We start from the raw sequence: 13,698 nt of genomic DNA on the forward strand, positions 1-13,698 counted from the left end.
CATTTGTACACCGGTCCGGGAAGGTGCCACTAAATGAGGTAAGGAAGGTTTTCTTTTCATTGTTGGCATCATTGGCATGAAATTATTGGCAGTGATTTGTTACAAGTTTGAGTACTCGTATGAACTCGATTTTATCACTCGTACTTTGGGTTATTATTGCAAGTCTGTAAATGTTAGTATTCGTTAGTATTCGTTAAGACTTATTTCTTGAAAATTGTTTTGTTATTTGTACTATTTGCCACCCATTTTTTGTGCCCAAACACATTGCGTACATGTGGTCAGCTGCACGTTTAATAGAGCACATGGTATGCAATGTGTGCTTTGGCTCGTCAAGATGGTTGACAAATATTTCAGTTAGCATTGTTATTTATTGTTACATATTTTATTTGCCGTATATTTATTGGTTGTATCGCTCGACTTTCTGCACATTTTAAGAGAAATGTATATTTAATTTACTGTACATTTTATGATAAGAATTGTTTGATTTACTTCGAATATTATAGTTTCCCTATTTTGTTTTGTATATTTTAGAACCATATTCTGGAGATGTACTAACTTGTTTTGATTCCGTAACGATTGACCATATGGAATAAATATACGATATAACCAGAGTACGCGTTTCTAGTTGGTGGCGTAAGACTGTAATACCTGTGGGAGCTTGTGATGCCTACATAGTTCTCATTTAACCTTCGCTGAAGATAATAATTTTGTGTTGCCTTCATACCTTGTACATACTGGTAATACTGCTGTCAGTCAAGTGAATATCGTGCTGTGAATGTCATATCCTAGATCATAAACCCGTGCAAGACGGGGAAATGAGTCTGAATCAAAGATATTCGCAAAATAGGGACACGTTATTCGACCTGGACCGAGCCAGTATGCAACTTGATAAGATACATCGTTTGAAGAAATCAACAGCTTCATATGGCGGTCATCTTACCAGAGTCTACACTGAGATAGACAGTATGATGTCCACAAAAGCAGCATACCAAGAAGTAAGCAAGAAAAGATGTGCTCTTGAGAAAATATTCAACTCGTATAAAAAAACTTGTCGCGAATATATGCAGTGTCTACCTCCAATGGCAAGAGGTGCTGTCGAAAGTGAATACGAGGTTGAGCTTGAAAGAAAGGAGTATTTTGATCAGAGACACAGAGAATGGGTATTCAAAACAATGGAGTCTCCTGGCCCAAAGGAAAGGATTGACGACCAAATGGAAGACGCATTGGAACATGGATTTCTCTTGGAAAGGAAAGTCCACATGCCAACTCTAACCACAGAGCCAAATGCCTCGGTAGATTCTCACACTTCATCTTGGCCTCAACTCCCACAAGAAAACAAGACAAATCCATGGGATACTGGCAAGGAAGAATTTTTGGATGTGGATATTGAGGATGGTAGAATAGGTTCTAACTCCAATACAAAGACAAGTCGTGTGTCTAGGGAAGCGAGGAGGAAACTTGCTTTAGCCCGGTGTGAGTTAGACCAACTCAAAGTTGAAAAACAGATAAAGCAACGCATAAAAGAGTTGCAGCTTCGAGAAGAAACAGAAAAACGTCTGCTTCAGATGCGTCAAGAGAGGGAGCAGCAGGAAGCAGAAATGGAAATTATGCAAGCTCAAAATCGGGTAAGACAAGCCAAGGTAGAAGTAGACTTTATAGATGAAGAAATTGAATCTGACCAGAAGTCTGATATACTCCCTGGTTTGCAGAGGCAGACCCAACAAGAAATGATGAGCAATTATTTCCAATCGTATATACCGTCGTGCAGTCCAGCCAATAGTCAATTCAGGACTACAGGGGCGTCAAGTCCACAACATAAAAGCTTTGTTGATAATGCACATGGTACCAGCGAACAATATCGTGATGACAGAGGTGGGCCTATAGGGAAGCAGATGACCACTAAGAAGTCAGGTAATGGTGCTGCTCTCTCTGAAACGTTCCAATTACAGAAACTGTTAGAAAGTCAACAGAAGACAATGGAATGCATTGTGCAGAATCAGCTGGAGACTACCAAAGCATTAGCCATTAACTTGAGTCTACCAAAACACGAGTTTCATACCTTCGATGGTGACCCAGTCGCATATCCAACCTTTATCAAAAACTTTGAGGTGAACATAGAACAATTAGTCAAGGATGATACTGTCAAACTATCATATCTTATCCAACACTGTACTGGTGCAGCTAAGGAAGCAATCAGAAGCTGTGTAATTCTCCCTCCAGAGCGAGGATATACAGAAGCCCGGAAGATCCTTTCTACAAGCTTTGGTCAGAAACACGTCATAGTGCATGCTACAATTGACAAAGTGGTGAAAGGCCCTCAGATAAAGGCATATGAAGTGGATAAGCTTCAGAAATTGGCTCGTGATATGAAGAATTGCCACCTCAGTTCTGAGCAAATGAATTTCCATGCTGACATCAATTCAATGGATACCCTGGAAAAGGTGGTTAGGCGGTTACCATCATACTTGCAATCAGATTGGGCCAAGCAAGCTGGCAAGTTGATCAGTGTGGGCACTGAACCTGAATTCCTGCACCTTACCCACTTTCTGGAGAACAGATCAGCAATTGCAAATACAAGATTTGGTAAATTGGTAGGATCTAAGCCTGATGGAGAAAAAGTTTCAAATGCCAGATCAAGACAAAAGCCAAGTAAAGCTACTACATTGGCTACACATGTAGCTGACACGCCTCCCATAAATCTTCCTTCCAAGTTTGCCTCCAATGATGTTGGTGCTGATGATACTTCCATGATCGAAGTTAATGGCAGGAGAGGTTGTCTGTTTTGCATTGGTAGCCATGCATTTGAACATTGTCGAAAATTTACGTTCAAACCATTCCAAGAGAGAAAAGACTTCATCAGGGAACACAGGCTCTGTGACTGTTGCCTAGAAGCAAGACCTCCTCACTTGGCTAGGAATTGTAGAAGTGGCCGTATTTGCCCTATCGTAGGCTGTGGTAAAAGACATCATCCTTTGCTTCATCCTGCAACATCAGACTCAGCATATCAAACATCTGCAACTCCCAAGACATTCAGCAACAGTAATCTGAAAGCTCCCGCCACAGCTCAAAATGAGAGACATAGTAATGTCATTGGAAGCAAGGCGCAATGTAGTGCTACACAAGCCAATCAACCACGCATAAGTTTGCAGGTGATTCCTGTTCGTGTCAGTGGGGTAGATGGAGGCCAAGAGATTGAAACCTATGCATTTCTCGACAGTGGTTCTGATTCGTCTATCTGCCTTTACAGCCTTGCTGATAAATTAGGTATTACAGGTAAACCTGTCAATTATACATTGTCCACACTGAATGCAGAGAGGCAGATTAATGGTCATGAATTACAGATGGATGTAAGAGGTCTGAATTTGGTCAATGGTGTGCGACTGGATAAAGTTTGGACAACGGATAGATTACCGATAGCAGCTGACAGTATTCCGACCAAGTTGGATATAAAAGGATGGTCTCACCTGAATGATATAGAATTGCCAGAGATAGAAGTTAAAGATGTTACTCTCCTCATTGGGAACGATGTCCCCGAGGCACATTGGGTTCTTGAGGAGCGTCGTGGTGAAAGGAAGCAACCATATGGTATTCGAACACTACTTGGTTGGACATTCATTGGACCAATGGGCAGAAAGAAGCGTGGAGGTAACAGCATCAATTTTATTAATGTTGACCAAGTCTTGGACTCTGATTCCCCAATTCAGTGTCTCGAACCTATAACTTCTCAGCTTCATCGCATGTACAATGCAGATTTCACAGAGTCCTTGTTTGATACCAAGGCATGTATGTCGCTGGAAGATAGAAGAGCAAAGGCGATCATGGACAGTTCAGTTTGTCTGATTGAGGGTCACTACCAGCTGGCTCTTCCTTGGCGATATGATGATCCCTGCTTACCCAACAACAAATGGTCTGCTCTAAAGAGGTTGAAGCTACTGAAGAGGCGTCTATTGAAAGATCCTGCACTTATGAAGAAATATAAAGACACATTGGATGGTTACATCGCCCAGGGTCATGCAAGAAGAATGCCCAATGTGGATTCATCAGCAACGAAGTCTGGCTCTACTTGGTATTTACCTCATCATCCAGTAATCCACTCGAATAAACCAGAGAAGGTGAGAGTTGTTTTTGACTGCGCTGCCAAATACCAAGGCACATCTCTTAATGATCAGCTTCTGCAAGGTCCTGATCTAAATAATACCCTTGTGGGAGTACTTCTTCAATTTCGAAAAGAGCCAGTTGCCATTGTCGCTGACATCAAGCAAATGTTCCATCAAGTTAAGGTGAAGAAGGCGGACTGCGATGCACTAAGATTCTTATGGTGGCCGGAAGGAGATTTATCTAAAGATCCAGCCGATCATCAAATGTTGGTGCATCCATTTGGTGCCACATCTTCACCAAGCTGTGCAGCATATGCTCTGAAGAGAACTGCAGATGACAACAGAAGTAATTATGACACTCATATTGTGGATACTGTTTATAGAAACTTCTACGTCGATGATTGTCTGAAGTCTGTTGCTAGTGTTGAAGAAGCCAAGGAACTGGTGAAACTGTTGCCTGAAATGTTAGCTAAAGGAGGTTTTCATCTAACAAAATGGATATCCAACTGTCAGGAAATCTTAGCACTGATCCCAGAAGCTGAGCGTGCTTCTTCAGTGATGAATCTAGATATGGAGAACTTGCCGATTGACAGAGCTCTTGGCATCCAATGGGATGTTGAAAAGGATGCCTTTAACTTCAGAATTGGCGACAGACTGAAAGAAGAGACACGCAGGGAGATGTTATCATTCGTGGCTTCAGTCTATGACCCACTTGGATTCGCTGCCCCCTTAGTTTTACCGGCAAAACGAATCTTACAAAAATTATGTCGTGTTGGATATGGATGGGATGAAAAGGTACCAGAAGATCAACTGTCGAATTGGAGAGAATGGAGGAAAAAACTACCTACTTTGATGACACTAGCTATACCTAGATGCTACAAACCAACTGGTTTCAGTCAAATACAAACAGTGGAACTCCATAATTTCTCTGATGCCTCCTTAGGAGGTTATGGGGTTGCATCTTACCTGCGGCTGATAGATACAAATGGTACAATTCATTGCAGTTTGCTGATGGGAAAGTCCAGGGTCGCTCCGCTCAAAGCCATGACAGTACCGAGGCTTGAACTAACAGCAGCTACAGTTGCAGTTAAGGTCAGCAGACAAATTCAAGATGAACTTCAACTCCCAATCCAGAGAACCCTATTTTGGACAGATTCAACAATAGTCATCCAATATATTCGCAACATGGCAACACGATTCCAAACCTTTGTCTCTAACCGCCTCCAGATTATTCACGATGCTTCATCTCCATCACAATGGTACCATGTCAGTTCAGAGTTCAATCCAGCAGACCATGCATCACGAGGAATAAAATTGAATGGTTCTAATGAGGCAGCAATAACCACATGGTTCCATGGTGCAGCATTTCTATGGCAACCTGAATCAGAATGGCCAGGCCAACCTACTGACCTACCAGAAATTGATCGTGACGACAAAGAGCTGAGAAGGAAGGTCCAAGCAACAACCATTACCCAGTGCAATACAATGGGTACAGATGTTTGGAGTCGTTTGCTCCATCAATACTCCTCTTGGTATAAATTACAAGTGAGTGTTGCATGGCTCATCCGGTTTAAGATGTACTTGAGAAGATCTGCCTTATTGAAAATAGGCCCGTTAACAGTTCATGAACTTTCCATTGCTACCACTGACATTTGCAGAATTGTCCAACGAAGTTCATTTCCAAGAGAGTTTGCTTCACCGCAAAAGATTCTGAGTGAGAAACCCGACTCTGAAAGTTATGTCAGTCCACTGCGAAAGTTAAACCCTAAATTAGAAAATGGAGTCCTACACGTCGGAGGACGACTAGTGAACGCACCCATTAGTCAGCAAGCTAGACATCCAATTATATTACCTCGCAATCATCATGTGACTGAGTTGATCGTTCAACATTACCATGAACAACAAGGACATGTTGGCCCAAACCAAGTGTTGTCAGAGATACGACAGAAGTTCTGCATTGTTCATGGACTAGCTACTGTAAAGCGTGTGATTGGTAGGTGTATTAAGTGTCGTCGATGGAATGCACAACCCGGGAATCAAAAAATGGCTCCACTTCCTGCAGCTAGAGTGACACCAGGTGAGCCACCATTCTCCCATGTCGGGATAGATTATTTTGGACCACTGTATGTTAAGTACAGAAGAGGTACCATTAAACGATATGGATGCGTGTTCACCTGCCTGGCCATTCGGGCTGTTCATATCGAAGTGGCCCATGATTTATCCACAGATTCCTTTATACAATCTGTGTGGAGATTTATTAGTCGGCGTGGACCACCTACACATCTCTACAGTGATAATGGTACCAATTTCCGGGGAGCCGAGACTGAGCTGAAACAGATGCTTGCTAAATGGAACCAAGCTTTTATTAACGGTAAACTTAGCAGAAGAAATATTCAATGGCATTTTAATCCACCAGCAGCAAGTCATGCAGGTGGAGTCTGGGAACGGATGATTCGTTCGATAAGAAAGATTCTTCGATCTTTATTAGGGAACAGGTTAGTGGATGATGAAACGCTACTCACTTTCACTACAGAAGTGAAGAAGATTCTTAATAATCGACCACTAACACATTTATCTGATGATCCAGATGATCTTGAACCACTCACACCAAACAATTTACTTTTGCTACGCCCAAATCCTTGTACGTCGGTGAGTGAAATCATAGAAGAAAATGGTCATCACAGAAGAAGAACCGAAACTCAACATCTTGCAACTGAGTTTTGGAAACTGTGGGTACGTGAGTACTTGCCAACTCTACAAGAAAGGCAGAAATGGTGCAGGCCGAAAAGGAACCTATCCATTGGTGATTTGGTACTTGTTGTCAATGAAAATATTCCTCGAGGTGAATGGCCTTTGGGAAAAGTCGAACAGACCTTTGCTGATCGATTTGGTACAACTCGTCATGTTCTTGTGAAGACTTCCACTGAATGTTTACGGAGAGATGTGCGCAAGCTCTGTTTATTGGAAGGCAACAAGGATCACAAGACTGTGATGGAAAGACAAGATGGAGTAACTAGAGCAGCAGAGATCGGTGCAGAAGACACCAAGGAAATACATGAACAAGTAGATGGATGTGATCATTCGATGCCACGTCGTAGTAAAAGACTACATCACAAGAAGAATATAGAACAAGGAACCTTTGTTGAACAGAACAATGATTTTTTCTTTTCATGTACACGATTCAATTAGTTGTCGGTTCTGCAACTTTAAATTTAGAAAGGCTCCTCGTGACGTGCGCCTTTTGGGGGCGGTGTGTAAGTTGTGCAAACCTCCCCTCTGATTGGTTATTGATTACATAGTTAGATTCCTTTGTTTCACCTGTTTGACCTGTGGTGAACTCTGGGCTAGGCAGGCTATTGTCTTCAGTTCAGCATGTGCTTCTGAAGAGTGAAGACGTCTCTGTGTCTGCTCTGAATTGCCCTGCCGCATTGGGTTTTCTGAAACTTGCTAGGTTTGCTAACATTTGTACACCGGTCCGGGAAGGTGCCACTAAATGAGGTAAGGAAGGTTTTCTTTTCATTGTTGGCATCATTGGCATGAAATTATTGGCAGTGATTTGTTACAAGTTTGAGTACTCGTATGAACTCGATTTTATCACTCGTACTTTGGGTTATTATTGCAAGTCTGTAAATGTTAGTATTCGTTAGTATTCGTTAAGACTTATTTCTTGAAAATTGTTTTGTTATTTGTACTATTTGCCACCCATTTTTTGTGCCCAAACACATTGCGTACATGTGGTCAGCTGCACGTTTAATAGAGCACATGGTATGCAATGTGTGCTTTGGCTCGTCAAGATGGTTGACAAATATTTCAGTTAGCATTGTTATTTATTGTTACATATTTTATTTGCCGTATATTTATTGGTTGTATCGCTCGACTTTCTGCACATTTTAAGAGAAATGTATATTTAATTTACTGTACATTTTATGATAAGAATTGTTTGATTTACTTCGAATATTATAGTTTCCCTATTTTGTTTTGTATATTTTAGAACCATATTCTGGAGATGTACTAACTTGTTTTGATTCCGTAACGATTGACCATATGGAATAAATATACGATATAACCAGAGTACGCGTTTCTAGTTGGTGGCGTAAGACTGTAATACCTGTGGGAGCTTGTGATGCCTACAGGTGTGTTATTTGGAAATAAATCACCAATGCAACTGATACCCTTATTGGCAATTGTAGGGAAAAACACAGATTTGTTATCAATTAGGATATCCTTGTTGTTCCAAATTATATGATGTGATATTTGATTTTTAACATCTAAATTTTGAAGAGTAGACCAAGCTACCAAGGCTTCACGATAAAATTCGGACAGGTTGATTTTCAAATATTCAAGTCCGTAGTTACAACTAAATATTAAGTTGCCTCCAACAGGCTTTAACCTTTTTAAGAATAATTGTTTCCATGCATGGGTCACTGAAGGGTCAAAGTACCTTTTCAACCACATTATACGAAATGTATCGTACATTGTAAAGATATCAGGGGCTTTCAAGCCACCTTCTCCTATGTCTGCAATCATAACATTGCGGGCCACCCGGTCATGACCTTGCCAAATAAAATTGAAACACTTTCTATTTACCTCAAGTAAAACTTTCTTTGGTACAGAGACCATTCTCATAAGATACACAAACTTTGATATAGCAAAGCTCTTCACAATCTGTATTCTACCAATTAAAGTTAAATTTCTTTGCTTCCACAGATTCAAGGTTAACTGTAAATTTTCCATTGGCTTGGCGTAATTTAAAGTAGCAGCCCAATTTGTATCATAGGAAACATAAACACCAACAATCTTGATTGGCTCCTTAGGCCATTTAATACCAAAAGGTGTGTCTTTTCGACCTTTCCAGGGCCCAAGCCAAAGAGCTTCAGTTTTTTCTGTGTTTACTTTTAACCCTGATACTTTTTGGAAGCAATTCAAAAGCTTAAACAAATGTATTACAGAACATTCATCTTGCAGGAAACATGATAGGTCATCAGCAAATGTTACATCTGTTACAAGTTCATCACCCAACTTAATACCTTGAATATTTGGATTTGCCCGCATGGAGATTAAAAACACTTCCAGCGCCAGAATAAACAATGTAGGGGACAAAGGGTCTCCCTGTCTGACCCCCTTCTGAACTTTAAAATAACCCGTGGTAAAACCATTATTGATAATCGAACTTTCCACGTTACAGTAATACGATTTCACCCAACGAATTAATGATGGACCAAAATTAAAAGTTTTCAGGCAATCAAACAAAAAAGGCCACTCTAAAGAATCGAAAGCCTTCTCAAAATCAATGGCAACTAAAATACCTGGGATATTATTCTCATCAGTACTAAGGAGTACCTCCTCAATTAACCTAATTAAATCCGTGACGTCCCTCCCCTTAACGAAAGCTGATTGTGTATAGTGAATAAGTTTTGGTAAAATCTTTTCCATCCGCTTTGCAATACAAAGAGAACCAATTTTAGCATCTATATTGATTAGCGATATTGGCCGCCAACGTAAGTAAGTAACGTTCTATTCTCTCCCGTTATTGATTTCACTGTTACCATGGATCAGTAGAAGATATGGCGCAATTACGGCAGAAAATGGCACACTATTTGAAGGGCTTGTGCAGGTGGTTCTGTCGCTCGCAACGTGATCTCGATATTTAAGTTTTGTTATGTGTCACCGCGTTTTGACTTGACGGGATAACAACGATAGTTTTGAGTAGTCGAAACCAACACAATTCGCGCTCGTCATCACGTGGCATATTTAACCAGTAAGAAGAACTCACCTGAAGACTGCTACACTTCCGGTTTATCATTTTGTCCTTGAAAACATTAGACATAAGAAAACTTACTCTGAACTGTTGTAAGATGTGATGACGCCCGCTACTTGTTGTTCCGGACACTGTAGATAAAATACTGGATACAGACACGTCGTTATTAACGACGCACCTAGATAGAAACGCGTCATGCCTACGACTTTCCAGTTAAACTTGTTTATTATCCATCCACCAAGTAAAGTTCCTCCAGCAGCGCCAGGTATGGACGTCACAGCTGAAAAATGAAACAAGTTATTACCGCCATACACGAAACTTTTTTTTCGTGTTGGGAAATACGTTTACACTCTCACTACTGGTGTTACAATAGGGGGACAATAGTCAAAATGAACTCACCTAATATCAGACCAGCCTGTGACGATGTAAGGCCGAATTGGTTTTCAATAAACTTGAGGATAAAAGGAAGAAACCCGACTATCACAAATGTTAAAGCTGTTTTACTGATGGTCATAAAACAATAATAGGGGTTCTTTAAAAGCATTTTAGTTGATGGCCACAGGTCGTTCCATCCTTTTCCAAAGTCTGTATTTGCTTGTACTAATTCGGCGTCGTCACTGTGGTGTGCCTGCGACTGACGCTCATTCTGAATGTCTTTCGTTCCTGGGTGAAACAGGAAAAAGGAAAAAAAAGGAAAAAAGAAAATGTGATATACCGGTGTATAAATACGTTAAATGTATTGGTTGTTCGCATGACGTGGTTGCATTTATAGTCCTACGTGCTGATATTAATGAGTGGATGACTTTTATAGTATACCTGGTAATTCTGGAGGAAACGCCCCAATCGGTATGGCTATGAGCCAGGCTAGAATCCATGACAATACGAAGCCGATCCACCAGGCACCAACCCAACCAGGATCTGTATTATCAATCGTCACACTATAATAAATGCATATTATATTAGCATAATTCGTATTTTTTTTATGAAGAGTGTTGCGGTATGCGTGATACAACTGAGGAATTAATAGCGTGGTGTTTTTATTATGTGTGCGCTGACTGTAGGAATGCTTGCCAAGCACACACTCAAGGAATGTATTGTTTGTTGTTTTGGAATCACAAGGCGCTGCCTCTGAAATGAGACATGCCGAAATGAGACATGCCTGTAAATATTAAACTCACGGGCATTTCTTATAGCTTAGACGTGCCCACGCCTCGCAGCGTACACGTAGCAACTATTAGTTGTAGCATGCTTTACGAAAGTTTCTATGGTCTGTGAAGTGTAATGAGTTTGTCCTCAGTGAAGACAAAATGTTGAAATGTCAGAAATAAATAAATAAATATTTATTGCTCAGCTGCATGTGCCAGTGGAAAGAAACACGTTACTCACTCGTCTTGGTGTAGTGGGTCCACATAAATAGTGAGGAAGTATGCACCGACCAGATATCCAATGGTAGGTCCAAATATTGAGAGTGCACTCAGTATACCTGTAAGAGTAATCACAATAATATTATGCTATTAAGGAATAAACAGCATGCGTGAAGTAGTTGAAAAAACAAACAATTGTTTTGTCCATAGATGTATATTATGACAATCGCCGACCACTTTTATGACCATGTTTTTAAGTGTGGTTTCGACACATACACCCAAGTACAACATATAATTTTAGCCAGAAATGGCAAGTTTGTGACAACAGCAAAACAAATCTGTAACGTGTTTGTGTCATATCCAAAAAATACGTTGAAACTAAATTTCTATGGCATTTCAATATCTACAGCTAAGTCCATAATAAGGACAGGTCTAATAGAGTACATTCACAGTAAAATTGTGTAACACCCAATATACAAGTAAGACTAAAAAACACGGTCGCCATTTTAAGAGAATTGTATCACGCCACGAAAAAAAACCCACCAAAATTCTTAACAATAATAAATTGGAGAATCATGTTTCTGTCATGTCTATTTCAGTTTGTGGATCAGCAAAATGAAAAATTATTAATTAAGACCAGACATGGCTTCATCATGTAAATCATGTACTTAGATAGTTACTGCATATACCGTACTGTGTTGAATACTAAGCCAGAATTATAAAAAAGTCGGAATTAAACACGATTTGAACTGTCTAATAGGTGTAAGGGGTGACATGTTATTAGCATATTCATAGGCTGTCACCGGAATAATAAATTTTAGACATGTTTACTGGAATAAAGCCGTTTATTGACACTTAATATTGTGAGGGCATGATTCAAAGATTTAGTGACATTACCTAAGTACCAGGACGCTTTTCTGTGTGAAGCATTCTCATCAGAAAATGCATAGCCAACCGTGTAAATGGGTGATGCACCAATTCCATGGAGTATCTGGGCGAATAGGAAGACGAAAAAATAATATGACAGGTCTCCCTCGCCCCCTTCCTCTATGCAATCATGTATTATTTTAGAAGTATTTCTACCAGGCACGCATAGAGTGTCTTCGTCTCCGTACGCAGCGTCGTAATCGTACAGGCCACTGGTGAAGTGTGGGACAGCCCACATTAAAGATCCACACCCCATGATCACAGCTCCAAAGCCAAGTATGTTCGGTTTATTTCTCGTGGCTCCGAAGTACGACACGAAGCCAATGAGAACCATAATGGTAACATCATATGTGGCCGCTATGATGCCTATCGCCGTGCTGCTAAAACCGAACCGAATCTCAATGCTCGATAAACTCATGTACAAAATCCCGCTGATGGCAAACCCCTGTATGAACATTAAAGTTCCCAGTACCGCTGTTAACCAATTGGAAGTCGCACAGGGTTGCAGACATTTTGGTCGCAGGCTGAGCCATCCACAAAGTAGAGATTCTGTCTCAATCTGGAAGCTACTTATTTCCGAAGAAACAGAACCACGTGTGCTTTTGTCAATACTCCCCTTGTCCACATTGTCGTCTCTGTTCTCACCGGAATCTTTTCTCGTCATCTCGGTCTCAGACATTGTTATAGAGAGGAACTGATGAAAGGGAATACATAGTAATAAAATAGCATGACCACTGTATACGCTACAAGAGTTTTGGATTGTGAATGGAGAAATAAAACATTAGCTCGAGTGCATAGTATGTCTACGGAATAAGAACATCAATTACTGCAGAACGAAATGTGTTGTGAGGTTATGGAATAATATCTACTTTTACTACAATATAATATATATTTGTAGGCAAAAAACTAAATTTATTCATATTTTTAGTTTAGTTTTTAAAAAGTTGTTTGACAGTATTACATATTTCCAAAGTATGAATGCAACTTCAAGGAAGACATGTCTTATATCGGTGGCAGCGCATTCTAATTTATATTCAAAGCGATTTACGTCCAAGGCGTTAAACACCCTTGACAGCCACGTACAGGTGCAACAAACAATGTAGCGCCTTCCGCACTACTCCCGACACGCGTTCCGAGCAGCACAAGACTCGGTCATGTCGCCCTTTTTGTGAAAACGGCATGTGTGAAAACCGTAGCTGCAGTCCTCACGTACAAGAATCGAGCAAGCTATTACGTCCTCTGTTGTATGAAGAACCCGCTAAATAAAGTTTGCCTTCAATGTTTACTGTTATATACGTATATTTTATGATAAAATTACATTTGCACATTTAAGCAAACCTAACGAATGGAGGACGCACTATTCGACTCGCTGAAGCTATATATACATTATGTATGTATTATACAAACACAAAGCATGTCAAGGTTTACGTGACACCGGAGATGTAATATGCCGATAACCACGGTGGGGTGAGCCATAACTGTATGTAATAAAGGTTTGGAAAGGCGACCAAACCACAAATATGCCCACACTCTTACAAAATATAATTCACAA

At 40.4% G+C, this 13,698-nt stretch overlaps 2 protein-coding genes across 2 annotated transcripts; one reads left to right on the forward strand and one right to left on the reverse strand.

Annotated features, from left to right (window-relative positions):
• The first annotated feature begins 815 nt into the window (after positions 1-815).
• Positions 816-7,286, forward strand: LOC146734574 (uncharacterized). The gene has a single exon (XM_085507532.1). The coding sequence runs from the start codon at positions 816-818 to the stop codon at positions 7,284-7,286; it is 6,471 nt and encodes a 2,156-aa protein (XP_085363658.1).
• A 2,646-nt stretch (positions 7,287-9,932) lies between these two features.
• On the reverse strand, positions 9,933-12,825 carry LOC100367958 (solute carrier organic anion transporter family member 4C1-like). The gene is made up of 5 exons (XM_006811855.2): positions 12,117-12,825; positions 11,242-11,338; positions 10,672-10,793; positions 10,255-10,518; positions 9,933-10,135 (listed from the first exon to the last, which is right to left on the reverse strand). The coding sequence occupies exons 1-5, from the start codon at positions 12,823-12,825 to the stop codon at positions 9,933-9,935; spliced, it is 1,395 nt and encodes a 464-aa protein (XP_006811918.2).
• Between the last annotated feature and the right edge of the window lie 873 nt (positions 12,826-13,698).

This window comes from Saccoglossus kowalevskii, chromosome 14 (genome assembly GCF_978046115.1).
Source record: "Saccoglossus kowalevskii chromosome 14, keSacKowa6.1, whole genome shotgun sequence".
Classification (NCBI taxonomy): Eukaryota; Metazoa; Hemichordata; class Enteropneusta; family Harrimaniidae; genus Saccoglossus; species Saccoglossus kowalevskii.

Bases quoted from the DNA above. Each gene is read 5' to 3' on its own strand.
- LOC100367958 (XM_006811855.2), bottom strand. From the start codon at position 12,825: ATGTCTGAGACCGAGATGACGAGAAAAGATTCCGGTGAGAACAGAGAC. The intron at 11,339-12,116 runs GTAATGTCACTA...TTACTCTTACAG, and splicing joins AAAAGCGTCCTGGTACTTAG to GTATACTGAGTGCACTCTCA. The intron at 10,794-11,241 runs GTGAGTAACGTG...CATTTATTATAG, and splicing joins GACCCACTACACCAAGACGA to TGTGACGATTGATAATACAG.
- LOC146734574 (XM_085507532.1), top strand. From the start codon at position 816: ATGAGTCTGAATCAAAGATATTCGCAAAATAGGGACACGTTATTCGAC.